Raw genomic sequence first — 22,774 nt, forward strand, 5'->3', positions numbered from 1 at the left:
GACTAAGTCATGACAAAAAGCTTTCTACTTAAAGATTTTCAACATATGGAGATCTCTCAGACTTAAAGCTGTAAATATTAAGGCCAGAAATATGAGGAGTTGGCAGAAGAAAACTTTTCAAAGTTTCTTGGCACTGCTCTGAAAGAGAAAATAAAATATTGATGTTAACAGTGATAATACAGCCTGCTACCTGCAGGCTGCAAAAGTATAATAAAATCATGGTCATTAAACATATAAAAGGCAAGCATCAGAAAACAAGGGATAAACTTTGTGTGCTGGAATAAAGGATATACAGTCACTAAGGAGGAGCATAAATTCTCTGTATCTTTGGAGTTGGTCATTTGAAAATACATGAACTTTTTTATGAATTGTACATTAAACAGTGACTGGGTAAGACAAAGAAATGAAACAGGTCTCCATTTCATCTGAGTTCTCTAAGTTAGACTGGACTACAAAGCCTGTCTGCTTCGGTGTGGTGCTGCTCTTGGTACAGTGAGCTGGTTTGAACAGGAAGTCTGGAGATCGTCTCCTCCAGAATAGCCTACAACTTCATAGTAACGGCATTTTCCTCAGAAAAAGGGATCTGCAGGCTTCAGCCCCCCAAGGAAGGAATTGAGACCCAGTTTCTCAACTTTTGATCGAACAGTCTAGCTACTAAATGTTATGCAAAATTTGGTGACATTGCCACTAGCATAGTCTTTCTTTTTTTTCATTATTTGTTTGGGGTTTTTTTGAAAAAGGACTCTACTCAGTTAGGCACCTAGCTTTGTAAAGGATTTGAGGCTTTTCAGCCCAGATAGAGGAAAGGCTTAAGCTGCCTTCTGGACTCTGCTTCTGAAGGTCCAGAGACTAGAAAAGTGTGTCCTTATGTTCAGTACTTCCAGCCAACTGACCCTACCCCAGGGATTTTGTAGATCACTCATCTGCAGCATCTGATCTGCCCTGTCATTGTTACGGGCCCTCAGCATCTAGTCAGCAATACTGTTAGATGGGTGCTTTTGGTGTTGAATAGCTTTTCGTTTCAAGGAAAGGGAGTTCTTGCTGAGATCGTTTCTGCAAAACTAAAAATCTGCCGTTTACAGTGGTGTCTTACAGGTCAGTATTTTTAACCTTTTCCTTACATGTTCCCAAAACAAGGACCCCTTGCTAAAACGAAATACGATTATCATTTCTATTTTGCCATATTTATTTACAGTTATCATGTCTCATGCCAAAATGTACCACCGCTGGATGTTAGAAGTTTATAATTAATACAATTCTCTTACCAAAAGCATAATTAAAAGACTGTCTGATGGTTATGGTTAATTAGCAAAACTTTAAAAGATTAAATTACTTACTAGGCCCTTGACTGATTGAACTGATACGTGTCCTGGATAAAACATAAATATTGCAGAAAATAATCCAATATGACATCTGTGACATTCAACCATAACTTAAATTATAGACTGGTCAGTAAATGATCTTAAGCTGTTTAAGGTTTCATCAGCCGTCTGCAAGATTGATTTTCTTCAAAATTACTGTACTAAAATGTTTCCTTTTGTTGTTGCACTGACTCAGATCCCAAACCACAATTTTAAGATCGTCTCTTATTTACAAAAATGCTTTGACATAGTGCATTTGTTCAGCCTAGGCAACAATAAAGGATTGTGGTATCATTTTGAAGAAGGTTGTTTGACAGACCCTGTTTGTTTATTTGGGGTAATGTGAGCTGCATTCAGAAAATGTTATATTTTGTTTCATGATTGTGTACATTCTCTCCCACTGCTTCCAGGCAAGCCCTGTAAGCAGAGAAGACATGGATTTAGACCTTGTTTCCATGGCCAGTGGAAGTGCTTTGACTGAGAACAGAGAGAAAAATAAGCAGCCACACAGACATTCAGCAAGTTCTTCAAGTAAGTTGTGGGGTTTTTTCCACTATCGGTTTTAAAGATCTCTTTAAAATGCTAGATGGAACTGAGCACACTTGGAATCCCTAATAAAACATGCTACTTATGTTTCTGTTTCTTTCTTACCTAAAAGCTTTTTGTATGTTTTCTACAGCTCTGTTTAAAAACTGTGGCATTAGTATCAATGGACTTTTCTCCCCTGATTTTTACAGGAAGTTGCCTGTGGCATATTCTAGGTCTTCTGATGATCAACTTCTTAAAAGATTTTCTTTCTCAAAATTATAAAACAGAGGGGTTTTTTTTAATGTTGTCCTTTTTTTAATTCCAAAAGAGGTTTGAAAAATACATGTTTTGTTAACTGAATACAGGGACATGTATCCTAATCAAGCCACAGATTTGTCCCGTTGATTACGAATTATCTTTTCGTGTATATATCCCACTGAACATTTATATGTCAGTAGCAGAGAATCCTCTCAGAGTGTTATATTTTTACCACTCTGATATCATACAGATTAACAAAAGAATCTATACAGAGAAAAAAAATAAAAAATAATACTTGAAAGTCATAAAATGGTATCATTTTAAGTTTCATATTTTATTTTGTGTAATATAACTGAGGAAAATGTTAATATATTTCTAATAATGACATACTATATTTTGTCATTTGTGTACAATCTATTTTCCAAATAAATATAATGCCAAACCCCCAAAATATATGTTACGTAAAATACAAGCAGCATTAAATGACTTTAGTACAAGTATTGGAATTCTTAAAACTGTTTAAGTAGTGAAGTTTCTTCAAATGTTTTATGTCAAAACAGAAATCAAGTTATCTCGTAAATTATATGTAAATGGTGGATTTTCTTGTTTTGATTATATTTTCCTATATGCTGACTTTCCACTTGCAGTGGAAAACAAATTAAAATTCAAGGAAAACATATTAAAATACTTGATATCTCTATTTTTATGACATACTTTGCGAAGGCCTTGTAATAAAGATTTATTTACATTATATTAGTCCACTACAGGCAAAAAAAAACATTGAGTACAGCCTGTCCATGCTTATTCACTTGATTTACATTCCTAAAATTAGATTAGATAAAATTTATCATTGTAGTCTAAGTTAATTGCTTCCATGGAGAAAGAATATGATTCTTTCTCTCTGCCTGCCATCTTAGAAAAAAATGAATTGTGTCCTGAGTTTTCCTGTTTCTCTCCATTGGCTAGTTATGAAACCCCACTACTTAAATTAGATGAGATTCCTAACAGCTGAAATCCTGAATTTAGGTGAGACAAGTCTAAGCTGCTGATGCCAATGACAAAATTAGATTCATGTATTTGGAATAGAATGTATTTATATGGTGAGTAGTTGAGTTAAATAGTATATATTGCATTCATATTCATGTATAACTACTTTCTAGATATAACCCACGCTATACACCTATTCAGAAAAATCAATAAGAATATAAATAAGCTCTTTCGATGGAGGCAGACATGTAGAACTTACCTATGTTAGGAACTTGGCAACAGGAAAGAAAAAAACGTCAATGCATTATGCCTTTGAAAAGATGAGACTAGGAAAGGAGCAGGAAAGAACAATCAACTGGCAGAGTCGTACATGTGAGAGACAGAGAGACACTTTACAGTGTCTGGTAATACATATGTATTTTCATAAAATAACACATCTACTACAGAACAATTACATATTCGTTCTTCTTTCAGTAGTCCAGGAACTAAGTTAAAATAGGTCCAGGTTGTATGTCTTTTTATACGCATTTCTGCATGTGCATCTATTTGAATTTTTCATCATGGATTTGAGAAATTAAAGAGTGTTGAGACAATAAATTATAATACATATTATATGTAAAACCAGACATAACTATTATCTTTATACAATTTACATATAGAATATGAACATGTTTATTATATTGATTCTGTTTGCCAACGACTGCTTTTCAATGATAGAGAATAACTTAATAGCCTTGTGGCATCCTTCATCTGAAAACGTTAGAAATTTACCTTTATTTATAATATATTCATTATAAAATACTTTCCAGTTGTATTATCTCTTGTGGCTTTGCTTTCTGAAATATTTGTTGAAAAAGTCTATAAACTGCTTTAATGATTTGAGTGACTTAGCCTGCATTTCTGTTACAGAAGAGCTTAGAAAAGATACTGTGACCTTAGAGGTGCTGCCATTTCGATAAACTTTTAAGTCAAGTTCTTTTAACATTTTTTCAGGAGAATACAGCCTCAAGGGTTTAACAAGCTTTAATTAGTAAAAAATCACTAAATTCACTTTGCAATGTCAATAATCCAGCTCAGAATTCTTTCCAGTTATTTGTAGGAAGCCTTCAGCAAACTATGCCATACAACAGAGATGTTTTATATATGTATGTATATCTCAGAGATAATAGTTGGGGGTATCTTTTATGCTTCTTACATACAATTTGTAACTCAGTAATTGTATCAATAAATTGTTGAGATCCTTCAGACTGAAAAGGGAGATCTAAAAATGCAGGATAAATGGTTTTAGGTGTATATTTAGGTATATTAAGCTGATAAAATGCATTTTATGTACTGCAGGGACATAACTATACATTCATGACATGTTTTTGTGAAGATAAAACATACAATGCTTCAAAGTTATTATACTTCAGAAGGTTTTTTAGAAAGGTTACGTCAAGATTTTTCAGAAATATCTTGAGGAATTGCCCATCTTCAATATTCTTTTTGTAGATCTTGCTTTCCAAAGGTAGGCTCTTAAAAAGTCTGGTTATAGAATTTTAAGGGGTTTATCATTCAAATTTTCTATTTTTTTCTGAAAAAAAAAGGATTGGGTAGATAAATCCTAAACTTTGTTCCTTGAACAAAATAAATTAAGGAATAAGAGAAGTGCTGTGGACATGGTATATCTCGGTTTAAGGAAAGCATTTGTGTACTTAAAAGTATTTGATGTGGTTCCATGTTATATGTTCAAAGGGAAAATTCATGGTGTGATATATTCACCTAGTATTACAAAAAAAAAAAAGTATAAAAATATGTATAACCTAAAGAAAGAGTATCAATTATTCAGTTAGACTAATTACTGATCTGTCTGATTTAGGACCTTGCCTCTCTTGTTGGCCAGCACATTATGTTCTCAACCATACTACTTTATATTCTTTCCAGAAATCATAGTTGTTTCTTTATGCTCCCTGGTAACTAATTTTTCCTTGCTATTTCTTGAGGTGGGTTTTTGGGGTGGGTTTTTTTTTTTCTGTTTTTCTTTTTTTTTGTCTGTTCTTGTCTGACCACTGCTAAGAGTTTATTCTCTGTGGTACCTCATGGCAATAAATTGCAAAAGTAGGTTTTTTTGGAAGGACCTTTTGCTGATTGTGTTTTTGACTTTTCAGTTTCACATATATTTACCTTGCTTTCATGAGAAAAAGACAGAAAAAAAATTCTGTTTTCTCCTGATAAATAATTTCCCTGCAATACACATACATAAGCCATGATGGATAGTGGCTTACAGTCAGCGTTATGCAAGATTCAAGTATCAGTCCTGCACACATTGGTATTTTTTTTAACTCCATAAATATAGGTATGAGCTGGATATATTTTTTAATACTTGCATGAACATTGGTGGTGTAGTCAGCACTAAGCTGCAAGATGGATATAGAAAGAGTTCACAAGAATTCAAAGTAATTACTTTTTTTTTATACCTGGTTAGACAGGATTCATCTTCATTGTAACTGTTTTCTTGTAAACTGCAGTCTTATGACAGAAATTTCCAGAAGCACCAGAATTTGAAAGTGGAATGCAAGGGGAGCCATGCCTCTAATTGTTATTTGAAATACTGCCAAGAATTCTTAGTTCTTTTCTTGAATTCCAGTCTTTCAGGGAGCCTCTGATATCAGGAAAATACTACTTTCAAGGAAAATATTTTAAAAATTTGACATGAATCTTGTCACTTTTTTTATCACCCCTACTTCAAAAAATGGCACATAAATACCATCTCCACTGCAGAACTTTTACCAATTTCATTTCATAAATTCAAACTTTACTATTCTGTCAGTCAATTAAATCAATGTCAATGAAATCAGTGAAGATTAATAATGCCTTTCTTATGGTGGAAAGACTTCAAACTCAAAAAAAGACCCAAGAAAAGAGCAATTTTCATTTCACTTTCCTTTTTACATCTTCCAATTCTTTTTCCTCTTGACAGAACCCCTACCTTGATTTTCTGCCTTCCTTTCTTTGATAATGAAAGTCCTTTAGAAAGTCATCCACTTTGTTTCAAGCAATGTATGGTACAGCTTCACTTCTTAAAAAAAATCTTGCTTTTTTCTCCTTTCTCCTTAGCGTTTCTATTGTCTATATATTCTAGTTCCATAACTGCTGTCTTTGATTTAGGATTTGTAAACTCCCTGTATGCAGTAAACATCTCATTTTTAAGCACTCTCTTCATGCCTTTCTTCATGTTTTACCAAGGAGTTTCTGGTGGTCTTTCATTATTTGATTCTTTTTTTTTTTTTGCTTATGTGGTCTGAATTACAATTTTTTCATATTACAGAAACTGAGTAAGAAACAAATATCAAATATGGAGGTACTTATTTAGTAGTCCTTTCAATTTCTTGACATTTGCCTGCTTAATAGACTTTGTAGAAAATAATGGTAAAATATATGCTTTTTCCTTACGTAGAAAAATGAGTAGAAATGCCATAAACATATAGAGGATATTAACAGTACAAATTACTTATTATCAGAAGCAAAATGCTGAAACTAAATTTACCTTAGAAATCACAGCTACTGTCACAATTTTAGGAATAATGTCATCTCTTCTGTAAGCCACATCTGGTTGTATGACTAGATTGTTAGTGGACAAGCATATTGTTGAAAAAAAGAGAGTGAGATGATTCTCTGCTATTAATATTTTTGTTCTTAGAAAAAAAAGGCATAGAATGAATAAGAAAAGGTTCTATAGTTCTGAAGTAATGCAATTTTACCAGGCTTTTATATCTAGTAGAAAAACATTAATATTGTTTTGAACATCCTTTCAACATGTCTTTTTTTCCACACAGCCACTATACATCTTACCAGAATACAAAATATGCCTCGGAAAAAGACCTATCAATCCTCCATAATTTAATGCATAGTGTATATTTATATGGTCAGAGGAAAACAGTTAGAAACTAATTAAACCTATGTTATAGGCCAAAAGAAAGCAACATAGTTTGAGCCTGGAAACTCCTAGACATTAGAATAGGGTGATATCTAGGGGAAAAAGGCATGCAGAGAGATGGTCTAATTTATCAGTGGCGTAATTCTGTATGAATCTGAAATTTTTTAATGGCTTCCAAACTAGACCTCACTCATATACTGCAAATTTTTGGTGCAGGTAGATAAAAATCATAATCTTAATTATGTGTCACATCCAAATTTTTCATGTGACATCGATGCTTTCTTTTAAATAGTGAGAAAAGGCAGTGTCTTTGTGATAAACCAGTACAATGCTCATTATATTTTAAACATCCTTCAGTAAACTGATCTTTATTTGATCTCATGTATGTTAAAATGCGCAGCACAGAGGAACTTGTTCATGTTCATGTGCAGACCTGGGTACTAAAGCCTACTTTACTGTGTATGATGCTGGTAGGATACATTTTATCCACATGACAGAAAGTATTTGCCTACAGATTCAAGAGTTTTGGGGGTTTTGAGTTCTTTCACTAGCCTTTTAGCTGATATTAGGAATGTCATTTTGAGTCTATGTACATCAGTTTTCCTATCTGCAGAAATAATAGTCATGATATATACCATCCTTGTATAATGTTTGTGTATCTGCTGATGAAAATGTGATGGCATCGTTATGTTTTACTGTTAAGAATGAGAAAGGACATCCTTCTCATTTGTGAACTGGATAAACTATTTGGAAGCTGCCATGTCAGCAAAGGGATAATGTTACAGATGGATATACATAGATGCAGACATGCAAGCAACAAATTGGTTACAGTATGGTGAAAAAATCAAGCAATATGTCAAACAGTGGGCTGATTAATTAACAAAATAAAGATAATTATAAAATCACAAAATCATAGGATGATTTCAGTTGGAAGTAAAGATCATCTAGTTCAACCTCCCTGCCATGGGCAGGGGCACCTCCCACTAGATCAGATTGTGTAAAGGTCCATCCAGCACGACCTTGAACATTTCTAGGGAGGTGGCTTTCAAAATTTCTCTGGGCAACCTGTTCCAGTGTCTCACCACAGAGAAGAACTTTTTCCTTATAATTAATCTAAATCTACTTTCTTTCCATTTAAAACCATTACCTCTTGTCCTATCACTACACTCCCTGATAAAGAGTCACTCTCCTTCTTTCCTTTAGACCCCCTTTAAGTACTGGAAGGTCACTATAACGTCTCCCTGGAGCCTTCTCTTCTCCAGGCTAAACTGCCCCAACTCTCTCAGCCTGTCTTCATGTTAGGTGCTCTGGTCCTCTGACCATCTTTGTGGCCCTCCTCTGAACCTGCTTCAACAGATCCATGTCCTTCTAATGTTGAATGCTCCAGGGCTGAACACAGTACTCCAGGAGGGGTCTCACGAGAGAAGAAGTAGAGAATCACCTCCCTTGACCTGGCCACGCTTCCTTAGGTGCAACCTAGGATGCAATATGCATCATATTCATATTCAGTTTTTCATCCACCAACTCCCCCAAGTCCTTCTCGACATCACTGCTCTCAATCCAATTGTTGCCTAACCTGTATATGTGCTTGAGATTGCCCCAACCCAGGTGCAGGACCTTGCACTTCACCTTGTTGAAGTTCATGAGGTTTGCATGTCCATGTCCCTCTGGATGACATCCCTTCCCTCTAGCATGTCGGCTGCACCACACAACTTGGTGTCCACAGCAAAATTGCTGAGGTGACAATGGTGACAATAGCGGATGACGACCTAGGTCTAGCTCTCATTCTTTCAAGTTTCTTAAACTCACTGATTTTTTTTTTCTTAACTAGGGAAATGTTTCATGAAGTCACAATAGAAGTGCATTTGTCCTTCAAGAAATCTTATTAAAAATTCAGTGATAATGCTGAAACTAGGAAAAATCAAGTATGTATCCTGAATTTCTTTCTAGTATAGCTATAAATCCTGTGTTTAGAAGTTAAGTGAATCAGCACAGGTGTCACCATTTATGCGTGCAGAGAGCTATTTATCTTAGTATTATCTCCTTGGGAAAAAAAGGCTTTTCTTCAAAAATTAATAGAAAATCATGAAGGTAAAAGTGAATTTCTGAGGCGAAATTTTGACTTAAAGTCAGTAAGCTAGATTTCAATATGATACATACATCTAATACACAATGCAAAAAAAATAATTTTTTACTTGTTTTTCTAATATTTACAGCTGTAATATCTGAATATTTTCCTGTTATTGTAGTATGCAACCTCATAACTTTTCTTTTATTTTTAACATAAAAAAATGCACATGTAGGCCTGGCTCATCAGTGTAATTCCACTGATTTCCATGCCAAAGTGTTTAAAAAATTTGACTAGTGGTGAGTGGGATTAAGAAGAAAATTCGGACCAGAAAAGTACTTGTATATAATTCTGCATAATGAGAATACTCATGCATGCAAATTTGACATGTTCTGCAAGATCAGAACATTTTTGTTCTTGTTATTAAATACAGCTGCAGGATACTGCTTTCTTAACAATTTGAAATTATTATAGAGATGCATATATATTTTTCTCTGTGTTAGCTAATTATCATAAAGCATATATCTAATCTTTTTGAACAGACTGCAGGATGATAATAAGATGTTTCTGAATTCACTTTGAGGTTACATATTAAAAATATTTAAATAGCACATAGAAATTTCTTTCATTACATTTACCAGGTTAGGTTTAAGAATAATATAGTATCTCATGTAATTTCATCATCTTGTTTTGAATTATGAAAATAATTCAGAAACTATGTACAAAATACACAGACACATTTTGTACATTTAAAGTGCTTGATTTTACAGCCTAATAGTCTTTTAGTGGGGGTTGAGGGTTCTTTGGGGGGTGTTTGATTCTTTTTAAAGAGAAACCAGGTTCAAAAAGTTCTAAGACATTGTGTTACATTTGACTTAGATACCCTTTTGGAACCATTACACCCACCACAAGGTTTTGTGTCATATGATATGAGTGATAAATAACAATTTCAGGTTTCCTTTGCTGTGGGACATTTGTCAATTAGCTTCAAAAATTTGTCTCAAGTTGGCGCTCAGAAGGACCCAGTAATGAATGTTGGGCTGCTACAGAGTTGTGGCATCAGATGGCAAAGATATCTCTGTAGATTTTTTTCCACTAAGATGGTATTTCTTTCCTTTATTTTTTCCCTTCTCCTTTGTCTCTTTTTCATTGTTGACCTCCACACTTGTGTTCTGCAACGCTTTCTTTTGCTATGAACAATTCTTGTTTCTGCTTCTCCAACTTCTTACTCCAGAATGAGCTTCTTCTCCCACCCCCTCTTAGGCTTCCTTTCTGCAGTCACCATTGAGTCTTGTGGTTTTTTCCACAGACCCTTGTCTGAATACCTTTTTCCTCTCTCTCTCTCTATTCGCTTTTGTGTCCAGATTTTCCCTGCCAGTATTTCTCATCATCTCCTAGTTTAAATGTCCTCCAAATTCAGCCTGATTCAGTGTACTAATTAGGCAGATCTTGAGTCCAGATTCTTAATTTGCTTACTCACTATATCCTTTCTTATCACTTGTATTTTCACTTCTTTTCTGAGAGTTAGAACCCACACAGAGCTCCTTAATCTACCCTCGTTATTCTTGCTAAGTTCCCCTTTGCCAGTTCACAACTTTCTTCTCCATGTTTCTCTCTGCTCTCAGTGTCAGTCTGTTTGTCAAGTCACTCCAGTCTTTTGTGCCAGCTATGTCAGGGTATTGTTTGCCAAGTTCACCTTGGTTTGTCTCACCTTAACTCCAGTCTCATTTCCCACTTGAATTGCTCACTCTCTGCTTCTTCTCTCTGTCTGTCTCCTATAGGAGCTTTGGTTCTTATCCGCTCCATGGTGGAGCTCGGTTCCACCTGTTACAGAGAGCATGTAATAAGCAGGCTTTTAAGTTCCCTGACCCACCACATTCTTCAACATTACTTTTCGGAATCATCTTGCTTAGCTCTGTGTAACTTCATGGTAAAGCATATTTCCATGCTGGCTAATATTTTAGAGAACATAGCCCAAAAAAACAACTCCTCTGTTAATGTAGAAACTTCAATTTGTAAATGTTTAATCCAAATTTGGACAGATCCTAAAAGCAAGATTCTGTTGTTTGGAGAACTTCAACTCCTCTCTGCAAAGGGCAACATGAAAATTTTACCAACCTTTCAGAAAACTTTGGCCACAGGCAGATACTCAGTATGTAAAATTTCATCTTAAGTGGTCAAAACTAGGGAAATAGATAAGGAGCTGAAAAGCAAAATAAATATTGGGCTTTAATAACCAGTGGTGCTAAAAGTTCTGTTTGTAGTTAGGAAAATGTTGCATTTTGTAGGAATGGACTTGGAGTGTAATTTTTATTGTATTGTTTATTTTAAGTGTATAAAATGGCAGTAAAATGTTTATAATATTTAAATGTTTAAATGTTTATAATTTATTCTGGTAAATGTTTATCTGAATTCCTTCATATGACTGAGTAACATTTTAGAGTTCAGGTTATTCAAGTACGTAATTGTCAGTGTGATCTGGTTAGAAAAGCGTCAATGTTTGATAAAAAAAGATATTTAAGTTCATTGTTTCTATGAAATTTTGTGATTAGTCTCTAGTCCTACCAGCTTGAAGTCAAGGAGATTTACAGACAAAATTAATAATTTGCTTACAAAAAAAAAAAACAACACCAAAAATGTTTTATCTTCAGATCTCCATATGAAAAGGAGATATATCTTTACATATTATGTGGGATTTCATGTAAGATGCTCCTGAGGCTTCTCAATGTCATTAAAACATAAGCGTGAAATACCAAAAGTTAATGTAAAATTGCAATACGGTAAATATAGTTTGGTCTGATGTAAACAATGCAGCTAAAAAGAATGTTGATTCAACTTCGATATAGCCATAAGTAACATTGTTAAAAAAATAACTTTTCTGAGATTGTAGCATTTACCATTTTCACAAACCTGCTGAATCTATCTTCTTTCCAGACCTTAAATTGATGTAAACGCTTTGCTGCTAAGGATTCGTTCTGGTCAGTTTCATTAAAATGTTGACGTTTTTTCTCCATGCCTTCTTATGCTGTATTTGCTCTTAAGTAATACAATATGGTAAAGACTTTGAAATAAATTATATCTCCAGACACACAATGTTAGGTGGATCGATAAATGCCCTATGACGTCTACTATACATCATAAAATTTCTATCATAACCTGTTTAACAAGGCTTTTCTTCTTGGACACTAAGAATTCCATTCAAAGCGTTTTACATATTGCATTACTTATCAAAATAGAGGATATGTAAACCTTGACATTTGTTAAAAGACCCAGGCTTTAACCAAAAAAGACCAGAACAAATCGATAGCAGAAAACAGATTAAACAACAGAAAAATGACTGCTTAGAAATAGAAGCATGTGAACTTAACCCAAGACAAGCTTTCAGCACATACTCAAAAGAAATGGTTATTTGATATATACAGGCACCTGAAAATCTCTCAGACTATACTGGAACTTCATATAGTCAAATATCACAATTAAATGAAAATATCGTAAATAACTGTTACAGCCTGTCTTCCAAAGCCTGGTTTGGAACAGGAGAAATTAAATTGCTTTTCTTGGCTGAGATTTTGTTCCCATAAAAGTGGGTGTTAGAATAACTGTATATCGTGTTAAATTATACTTGCCAGGTTCTATTTAATTCTAGTACCAGTAACAGTAAAAACTATTATTATTATTATTATTGTTGTTGTTGTTATAAAAAAAACCAGTACTTTTGTCCTGGTTTGAGCATCTGTCATCTGTTTAGTGGCTGGCCCAGCCTGAACTCTTGACAAAATTATGGAGTAAAACCAATGTAATAGTTCTAATTTATATTTAGTAGAAATACTTCTATCTTCAAATACAGTGAATCTTTCTGATGGTCTCTTTGGATAAGGCCCGCTACAAGTATACTTATGGAACATAACATAAAAAGAAAATATTATGATCATGTTTAGCATTATTCACAAATCACTAATACACGTGTACATACCCATGTGTGTATGTATGCCCATTAATGAAATATATGCCTTACAGCTCTCTTTGTATTTATAGCAAAATACAACTGTCAATGTCACCTTTCATTTTACCAGTCAAAAACTTCTGATAATAGTAATTTTATTCATATATGCTAATACGTGAACGGTTCATTTGCAAAACACATTGCAGTTTAGGGAAAAATGGAGGTATTTCATGCTATGAAAAATGGACGAAGCTTGCTCTGAAAACTGTTTACATCATTAGTAATGCTACAAGAGAAAGATATAAACTCTCTCTCAAAAAACTGAGAAGTAAGACTTTCAAATAAAATACACCCTGAAGAATAGTTAAAGGATGTCACAGAGATTTTTAATATTTTAATATTACCTAAATATCTTGCAGCACTTCAGATGTGTGCTTGACAGAACATTTTAAAAAACGCGAAATGTTTTTATTTGCAATCATTTTTCTTTGGTGAATCTTTGGTTTATTTTTCAGTACGTGAACTAATAAAAAAATTAAAATAAATTAAAAAAAAGGAGTTCGTATTTGACTCATACCTTCATTGTAATGAGATATTTCTTTGCTTTATGACACAATTTTTCAATCATAATTAACATTTAAGCTGCTAGGAATCTGTGAGCATAATGTCTCAGAATTAGGTATGATATCAATAAGAGTAAGCAAACTTCACTATACTTATATGCCAGTCTGACTCATAGAATCACAGAATGATTTGGGAGTTGGAAGGGACCTCAAAGATCACTTAGTTCCAACTTCCCTGCCATGGCAGGGACATCTACCACTAGATCAGGTTGCTCAAAGCTCTCCCCAGCCTGGCCTTGAACACTTCAAGGGATGGAGCATCCACAACCTCCCTGGGCAACCTGTTCCAGTGCCTCAATGTTTGAGAATTCCTCAGGCTGTTGAATCTCCATGCCAGTTCTATCTTTCATCACTCCAGTTAGACCAAACACTAGAACAGCAATGCTGTTAATAATACCCTTCTCTTAGTACTCTATAGTAGATGTCAAAAGTACTTTATCAGAAGACCAAGCATAATTATGCCCATTTCAAAGATGGGAAATACAAAGGGGGTGATTCGCAGTGATTCACAACAAAACTGTCTTGTCGATATTTTGCTCTAAATATGTTGATCATTCCCTACAATAGATTTATTTTATTTGGATGGAAGAGCTGAGAACTGTGAGAAGGATGGAAAGAAACAATACAGAGTCATCTATGCTTTGTTTCAGTGTGTCTAGGACACTAATGTGTAAGAAGTTTAAAGCTGACCCTAGGAAATCTAGCCAGCACTTCAAGCTAGATAAAGAAAATGAGAGCTTTGACTGTCAAACTTTAGGAAAGCCATTGATCTGTCGAACCTGCATTTAAAAGAGCAGAGAGTTTACACATTTAGAGTATCTGGGATTTTGCAAAAATACCTTCAGGCTGAGGAAGTTATCCTACTCTATAACCAAGGATCTACAAATCATGATCTAAGATTCTCACGGACACCTAAAATGTTGTTTTGTCAGACAGTTTATATGCATTCAGGATTAATAAGTTATTACATTTTACTAACAAAACATTTTACTATGCTACCCTCTAAACAATGAGTAAATCAGTTACAATTAAATTATTTGTGAAAGATTAATTTGTGAACTTTTGACTCTGAAGTTTAGACAAGCACAATTCATGATATGACAGATACAGTTGTTATTCTGCCAAAATAAAAGGGTATATTAGTGAAGACTTTTCACAAGTTTCTTGTAGCAAATTACAGCAAGTCTTTGGGGACTTTTTTATGAAATAATAACATTTCATAGTAATGGAAGAGCAACATATCTTTTCCAGTGAATTACATATAAGTGGAAAGTCAGAAAAACAACATTTACAGATATCTGAAATCCATCATAAAAATAATATTTAGCAGTACAGACAGGTTAATAAACAAGTGAAGCTGTTAGTCCAGAAATGGTCCAGATTAGGCAATTAGAATGTGGTTGACTTCCTCTTTTGCTGCGTTTATTCTATCATTTTTAGACCAATTTTCAAATTTATTATTGATAGTTTTTTTCTGGCATTTGTATTAATTCTGGTTTTAATATAATGTGAGAAAAATGTTTATTTTGTCAAAGTATAAAAATAAATAGCTGGTATACCTAGTTTACCTTCATCATTGATACTGCCTTGAAGATGAGTGCATAGGAATGTCAGTCTCAAGGCCTCAAACTTCTTTTCCAGTCCAAACATGTAATAACTTTTTCCCTTTTTTTTTTTTGTTAACAAAGAACACATTCCAGTCTTAATTATTTTTGTTGTTTAACAATGTTTACAACTTCAATAAACATCTCTTTAAATTAAAGGGATGCAGTTTTAAAAATATTATTATCATGTTAGATTTATTTTGAAGTTTCGCTAATTAACCACTTAATATATTAATTAGAGGCTTTCAGCCTTCAGTGAAGACGTTATTGTTCCCAGTCAAAAGAATTAATGGAAAGTTTACTGCTTGGTTAAATAATTTTGTTCTTCGGTCTTTAACAAAAGCCTTTCTGCACTAGAGGTATTTGAGGTGTTAAATTAAAGGATCCAAAGGCAAGGAAACTAGGAACTCTGTAAAGGCAAGATATTAGTATTTTAAACCTTTATCAGGTAGACCTAGAGTGAGTTATATATTTTAAGAAAAAAAAAACAACAATTGACTACATCTGTAGAACCATAAGAAAATGATCAGAGACCATGTTAAAAATACTTGAAAGCCCTTGACTGCAAAAAGAGGGAACTCTTTCATAAGATGCATTTGCAGTAATTTAAAACTTCATAAAAAGGAAACTGTAAGATGGAAAAAGCTCCTGACATTTAGATGTAGCAGATTACAAAAAAAAGCATCCGTGAATAAGCAAAGAAGTTCCTACTGTTTGAAATTTATAGCTATGTTGTATATATTAGTAGCTAGAATTATATTCATACATTTTAAGCATTGTCTTGAGTTTTTTTAGGACTATTTACTGTAAGAAATTTAATTTTGCTATTGAAAAGTACTAAAGAGTAAAAAAATATCAAAAATACTAAAAATATGAAGTTAGTAATCTTTTCCTTTGGTAGGTGGCAAAAAGATGTTTGTAGCATTTTTATTTGATTAATTAAGATAGCCTGCTAATTTTATATATATATGTACACATATATAAAACTACTGTACTGTGGACATCATATCATTCTCTTGCAAAGTTTGACGTGTCTTCCACAGGTGCTTTCTTCCTTACAGATGTCTAAGACAGATATTTCCACCTGTTGGCTTGTATAAAATACCATACCTTTGGTCAGGTCAACTGGTTATTTTATTTATATGTGTTTTATTTATATGTGTTTAAACTTACTGTGGCACCATTCAGCATCAAAGTTACAGTATTCCTGGACTTTGGGGAAAAAAAAAAAAAGAAAAAGAAAATAAATCTCTCTTTTATTTGGTCTAATATAGTAAAACAATAAATTGTCAATTAGATATATCTTCCGAACTAGTTCTCCATTCACTTGAATGACATTACTAGCTTCTGTGTCAGAACCGTTGTGTATCTCCATATGTGTTAAAAATACGTTAAAAATGGGTAGATAGAGGCACTTTCATAAATATTATCATTTTATGTATTAATTTTACTGTCTATTTTGATAAGGAGTTTAAAAGTACTACCTTTTGAAAATACTTACCTTATTTTTAAAACAGCAAGCAAGATGTAACTATAAAAGTTGTGTGCTATCAAATTAGACATATTAATGTGTATTATTATCTTAAAAAGAATATGATACAGTAAAATTTTTGAGGTTTTATATGTTCTCTTTTAATTTCACTTGTCTGTTTACTGTTTAGGAAAGAATAAATCTGCTCCAGAAAAGTCATGTTTGGGTCCATCTCATAAAGAACGGATATCATTTAGAGATCATCCAGTGCAGCTCAGCGGAGGATGGGGAGCAGGCAAAAAAAAGGCAAAAGCTTAAAAATATTAGTGAATATTTGAGATAATTCAACTAGCTAATTTAATCAAATATGGAGAGCATATGGAGAGCTGTTTCTTTTTAAGCCTGTGAATTTAAGTTTTCGGATTCTTCTTTATTACCAATATAAACAGTTTCAGTTAACTACCTTTGACTTATTTTATTGTATATGGTTACAGTGGTTTGTTTTTTGGGAGGAGAGTCAAAGTATTTTATACCTGGCAGTAAATTATCATAATTTGTGTTTTCAATTGCTTATATGTTTGTGTGGCGTAGAATGAATTGATTAACCCTACAAGGATTGTTGTACAGTGAATAATCTCAGGCTTGCTTATAAGAACTGGTTGAGATGTACAAATGTAATAATAGTTCACACTCCTGTGATGTATGTGACATACCAAAACACTGAATTCTCATTTTCTCACAAATAAAATACGTGCTTGCAAACTGTGTTGTGAGCAATACCAACCAGCAATGCCATTCTTGGAGAAGTCTGGTTAGGATCTCATACTGAAGCAGCAAAAATTTGCAGCAGCCTACAAATGGTGGGGATGCACTTATCTTTTTGTTCTGGGGCAATGTAACATTACATCTACACAACACTGTTAACCCTACTTCATTTGTTCATTTATCCAGACTCTGTCAGACCCCGTGTGTAGTAGTTGTGCTGTACAAGGAGATCTAGAGAAAGAGAAGAAATGCTATTTCAACTATTCATAGAATCATAGAATCATAGAATGGCCTAGGCTGGAAGGGACCTTAGAGATCATCTAGTTCAACCTCCCTGTCATGGGCAGGGACACCTCTCAACTAGATCAGGCTACTCAAGGCTCCGTCCAACTTGGCCTTGAACACCTCCAGGGAGGGGGCAGCCACAACGTCTCTGGTCAATTTATTCCAAAGTTTTGCCACCCTCATACTGAAGAATTTCTTCCTAAGATCTAATCTAAATCTATTCTCCTTCAACTTAAACCCATTTCCCCTTGTCCTATCAGTGGACACTCTTGTAAAAAGTCCCTCCCCAGCCTTCCTGTAGGTTCCCTTCAGGTATTGGAAGGCAGCTATTAGGTCCTCCCGAAGTTTTCTCTTTGTGAGACTGAACCATCCCAGCTCCCGCAGCCTGTCCTTGTAGCAGAGGTGCTCCAGCCCCTGGATCATCTTTGTGGCCCTCCTCTGAACACCTTCCAACAGATCTATGTCCCTCTTATGGTGGGGGCAGCAAAACTGGACACAGTATTCGAGGCGAGATCTCACAAGAGCAGAGTAAAGGGGGAGAATCATCTCTCTTTATCTGCTGACCACGCTTCTCTTAATCCATCCTAGGATGCGGTTGGCCTTCTGGGCTGCACTGTTGGCTCGTGTTGAGCTTCTCATCTATTCCTGGATGTCTAACTCATGTCTAGTGAATGCTTCATCCATCACCATACACGACAGATGTTCCTTGATTTCAAAACCTAACATTATTTTAATGTTTTTCACTTTGAGGCTAGAAGTAGCTACTTACATGTAGGGAAGTCTGTCTCAGGTGTTTCCTTGCCTGTTTTTGTCCAATATCGTGAAGCCTTAACCCCCCACAGAGAGAAGTGGCAAGGGTAAAGGAGCTTGAAACTTCATTCAGTAAAGAATATAAATTCTTATGTTGTGGCTGGTTTTTAAATGTGCTTAAATTGTATATGACATTGTTTTGTGAGGTGCTTTTTATGCTAACATACACATATGACTATGGATGGAAAGCAGTTATCTCTGTTTTTGTGAATACTCGCATTTGTTTTCAGATTAAAAGGTGGCTGATCTCATGGAATACCTCCAGTAAATAACCTTGCTCATTCAAAGTAGTATGCTAGTTTTATTATCACTTTACCTTTCAAAAGTCAGTGCAGCCTGCTTCAGAAAAGATTTCTTTACCTTTCTGAGGAATGATGGTCAGTGAATTTTACTTGATGTGACTATAGAAATGTTGTAGTTTCCAGCAGGGTATGAAATGTCTTTAGATGCTTATGTTATCTAGTTGCTTTCTCACTGTAAGTAGTAAGTGTTAAACTGCACTTCCAGACCTGCTATATAATGACCTTTAAATGTCACCCCCAAAGACTAGAGCTATGATTTTGGCTGTACCATCAAGGATACAAGTTTTGTAGGAAAAACTTTGTTAGTTCGAAATGTCTGCTACTGTACGTGGCAGCATGGTCAGTAAATAAATACACCACTGTTACAGGTGTTAACTGGAGACCAAAATGCCAAATGAAGCAGTTGACAGTGTAACTCTTTTTGCAGTTCATTCCCTCTATTCTTCTATAGCATCCATACTATGCTGCACATCACCACAACCATAAACACAAGATATTTGTATTTCAGATTTCATAAACATTTCTATATCACCTGTATCTACCTCTATATCTAAAAATTATATGCTGTATAAAAGTTGTCATAGCTGATCTCTTTTGCTTTCCAGGTGTTTCTGAATGCGAAATACCTCCAATATAAATAAATAAAATAAATAAAATGTTTTGGCAACCTTTTTAAAGGCATTTAAATTACAAATTGGAATGACAATATTCACTGATATGCCTTTTTGCTTAGTTTGCTATTCCAAAAGTTGATATTGTCATATCTAGGTGAAGAAGTATATGAAACAGAAATTGTTATAAATTATGCCAAAATACATAATGTTGCAATGTGTAATAGGATGATGTCTTATTATTGTGTGAAATATTTTTTTTTTGAGAATTGCACCATTGAAAGTACAGTGTGTCTGATCAAATATGGATAAAAGTGCAAGGTGCAACTTCAGTTCAAGTTAGCAGAACTTCAATTTAGCAGAACAGTTCAGGTTATTGCTTTCAGGAATAAGGTGAAGTAGCCTAAATCTGGGCAAATGCCTCCTGTTCATAGTCACATCTTACAGAATGTAAGGTCAGAGGTAACATGAATATTACACATTATGACATATTTATGACTTGAATTTTTCAATTCCTATTCTGCTCACTATAAGTTTTTTCATGCTCTTTGTGTCTTTCTTGGGTTTTCTTTTCCTTCTGTCTTTTCTTCTTGGTTGTTCTTTTGTTGTTGTTTATTTGACTGATTGTTTAATTTTCCTTCTTTTCTTTCTCATCTCCACCCCTATCCCACAATATAGTCCTTCCCTTTTAGGACAACAGCATATTCTTAAAAGTAAGTTTCACTGGAAATCTGTTCTGGTGTCAGAGTAGCTGTGAGTCACAGTAACAGCCTAGAAAAACCTGCACCACAAATCCCCAAAACTTCAGACATCTTCATGGCTCACTAACATCATCTCCTCAGCACTTTTTCTGTTCCCTGTAGATCCTTAAACATGAAGGAGGAGAGACTTCATGTGAATAAGCTCTTTAAAAAAAAAACAAAAATCTTTCTCAAATGTGTGAAGCTCAAGTCTTAGAAATATAGAAAATTTTTAATTCAAAATTAACAATGAAACAACCAAAGTGCATCTATGGCTGTCATTTGCCAAATCAAATTGAAAAGCTTTCTGCAAGCTCTCCTGATCCCTGGAATGTCTTTTCCTGTGCAACTTATCTGAAAGTCTGCACAGTATCTCTTTATACCCTCTGTCATTTTTTTCTGGTGACATTAGGAGCATCATTACTTGCTGCCACAGAAAAAAAAATGCTTACCAACATGCATATTCAGAATGAGAATGAGGTGTTAATGGTAACCAAATAACCCACACCTGAATGACAAAACACTGTGAGGAAGTGTTTCTCACTGAATAAGGGGCAGATTTTCCTACTTAAGTGTTAAAACACTCTTACCCATTAACCATTCTGACTCAAAAGATTCTTACTCAAATAGATTTCTTCTGACAGATCTGTAAATAGCAGGGAGACAGTGTATCTATAGCATAGATATTACTTTGATGCAGGATGAGTTGATGCCACATTTTTTTCTTAGTAAATCATTATAATTATTAATAATCCAATTATTCAAACATGCATACATTAAAGGAGGGCTGTAAGTGGTGTTTACATTTTTTGAAAACATGACACAGGTGGCATCCAAATCTAGCCTCAGACACATGGGTGCAGAACTACCTCTTGGTATCCCACTACAACAGTCAGACACACTGTGAGGAATATACTGGATTAATATCCTATTGATTTTAGTGTCATATCATTGTGATAATGGCAATGTATGTTTATGGATGTAGAGTATTTCCTTGGTACACACTAAAATTGTTAGCATTAATGGAAGCCAGGATAATATTCTGGAATACTGTGCAATCTTAATATAGTTTTCTTTAATGAGAAAATCACATGTGAAAAGTAGCTGTTACCGCATGGCCCCCAAAAGGCAGGGAAATAACCATATGGAGTAGCCTGGTATCACACTTGAGATCCAAGCTGTTTGTACTTAGCTGTACTAACGGGGGAATAAATAAAATGCCAACAAACATTATTTTGTTTATTTTTTTACAGTCTTAAATGAAAAACAAAATTTTATTTTTATAGGAGTTGCTAAAAGCATAGGAGCTTTGACTACTAGTCTGTGGAAAACGAACAAATTGCAGTCACTGATGATTTCATAATTGCAAAAAGTCTTAAAGAATGGACTACTGCAGCACTTGTTAGAGCCCGTGTGATATATATGTGTGTGAAAGTAGGATGACAACTGCTCATGAATGTAGTCATGGTCAAGTAAGAATGAGACACTTCTTTCTTCTCACACAGACGCAGAAAATTGTGCTTAGAGGACAGAAAGAGATGTGGCCTGTAACAATATAGATCAGTATAAAACAGCTTTGGGGTCTTGTTTTTCAAGGTGGGTGGTGGGCGGAAAAGTGATCCGACATGTCCTTGGATCCATCCTCAAGGCATTTGCTCAGTGCAAAGTTGTGCTGAAGGTTTGTTAACACTAAAATCTCTAATGGAGGGATGTTGATGAAGTTCTGTGTTGGCAAATGGACATGGAATGGATTTGCAAATATATTTTTAGTAGAAATATTGTGCAACTGCCCCAAACTAGCCATCCTTACAAGGACTGGAAGTTGAAATTGGTGACATTATGAACTACATATTTGCAAAGTACTTGGACAAATTATTTGTCATGAGCATAGATGGGCTTCCTCTGTTATTTTGGTGATGTAGATGCTGACACAACAGGCTAGCACATACCTGGCTGCCAGGGACTAGCAGCATTTGTTCCTCTCCTGGTCTTCACTTGAATGATAGATAGATTTGTTTGGAGTTAGCAACATTTTCTTAGTTTCTTAGTTAACTGATTGATATTTATATAGCTAGTTCCGGGGGGTGGGGGGCAGGGGGACATTGTGGTGTTTTTTTGCATCAAATGGTGAAGAATCCTTAGTAAATGCAAAATTACTTCTGGATGAAATTCAGTTGATGTCTCTTTAACAAGCACTTGAAGCATAAATTTAAGACGTGATAAAAAATGTTTGTTAATAGCTGATGATCAGGTTTTCTATATCCATAGAACATTAATTTGTTAAATTACAAAAAAAAAAAATAAAAAAAGAGGTTAGATTTTTTTTTCGCAAGGCACTGCTTCAAACCTGAGTGTAAATAAGCACCGTCAGTTAGCTGAGCCGTCGTGCATGACAGGTATCCTGAGGTACAAGACAGCGCTATAGCTATTTAATTAAAATTCTAATAAAAGATAAATGCCTCTGTTTCAGGTCAGCTTAATTTTCTTGCTTGTGAGACACTC

General features: G+C 34.5%; 1 protein-coding gene across 1 annotated transcript in view; it reads left to right on the top strand.

Annotated features, from left to right (window-relative positions):
• Positions 1-17,077, top strand: part of LRRIQ1 (leucine-rich repeats and IQ motif containing 1) — a gene marked incomplete at its 5' end in the record, with an annotated part of 106,217 nt that extends 89,140 nt beyond the window's left edge. The window contains 2 exons of the mRNA XM_009867754.1: positions 1,772-1,892; positions 16,950-17,077. Of these exons, the coding sequence (XP_009866056.1) occupies positions 1,772-1,892; positions 16,950-17,077 (249 nt within the window). The remainder of the gene's footprint in view (positions 1-1,771; positions 1,893-16,949) is intronic.
• Positions 17,078-22,774: the final 5,697 nt, after the last annotated feature.

The sequence above is a fragment of the Apaloderma vittatum genome, unplaced genomic scaffold (genome assembly GCF_000703405.1).
Source record: "Apaloderma vittatum isolate BGI_N311 unplaced genomic scaffold, ASM70340v1 scaffold1054, whole genome shotgun sequence".
Taxonomy (NCBI): Eukaryota; Metazoa; Chordata; class Aves; order Trogoniformes; family Trogonidae; genus Apaloderma; species Apaloderma vittatum.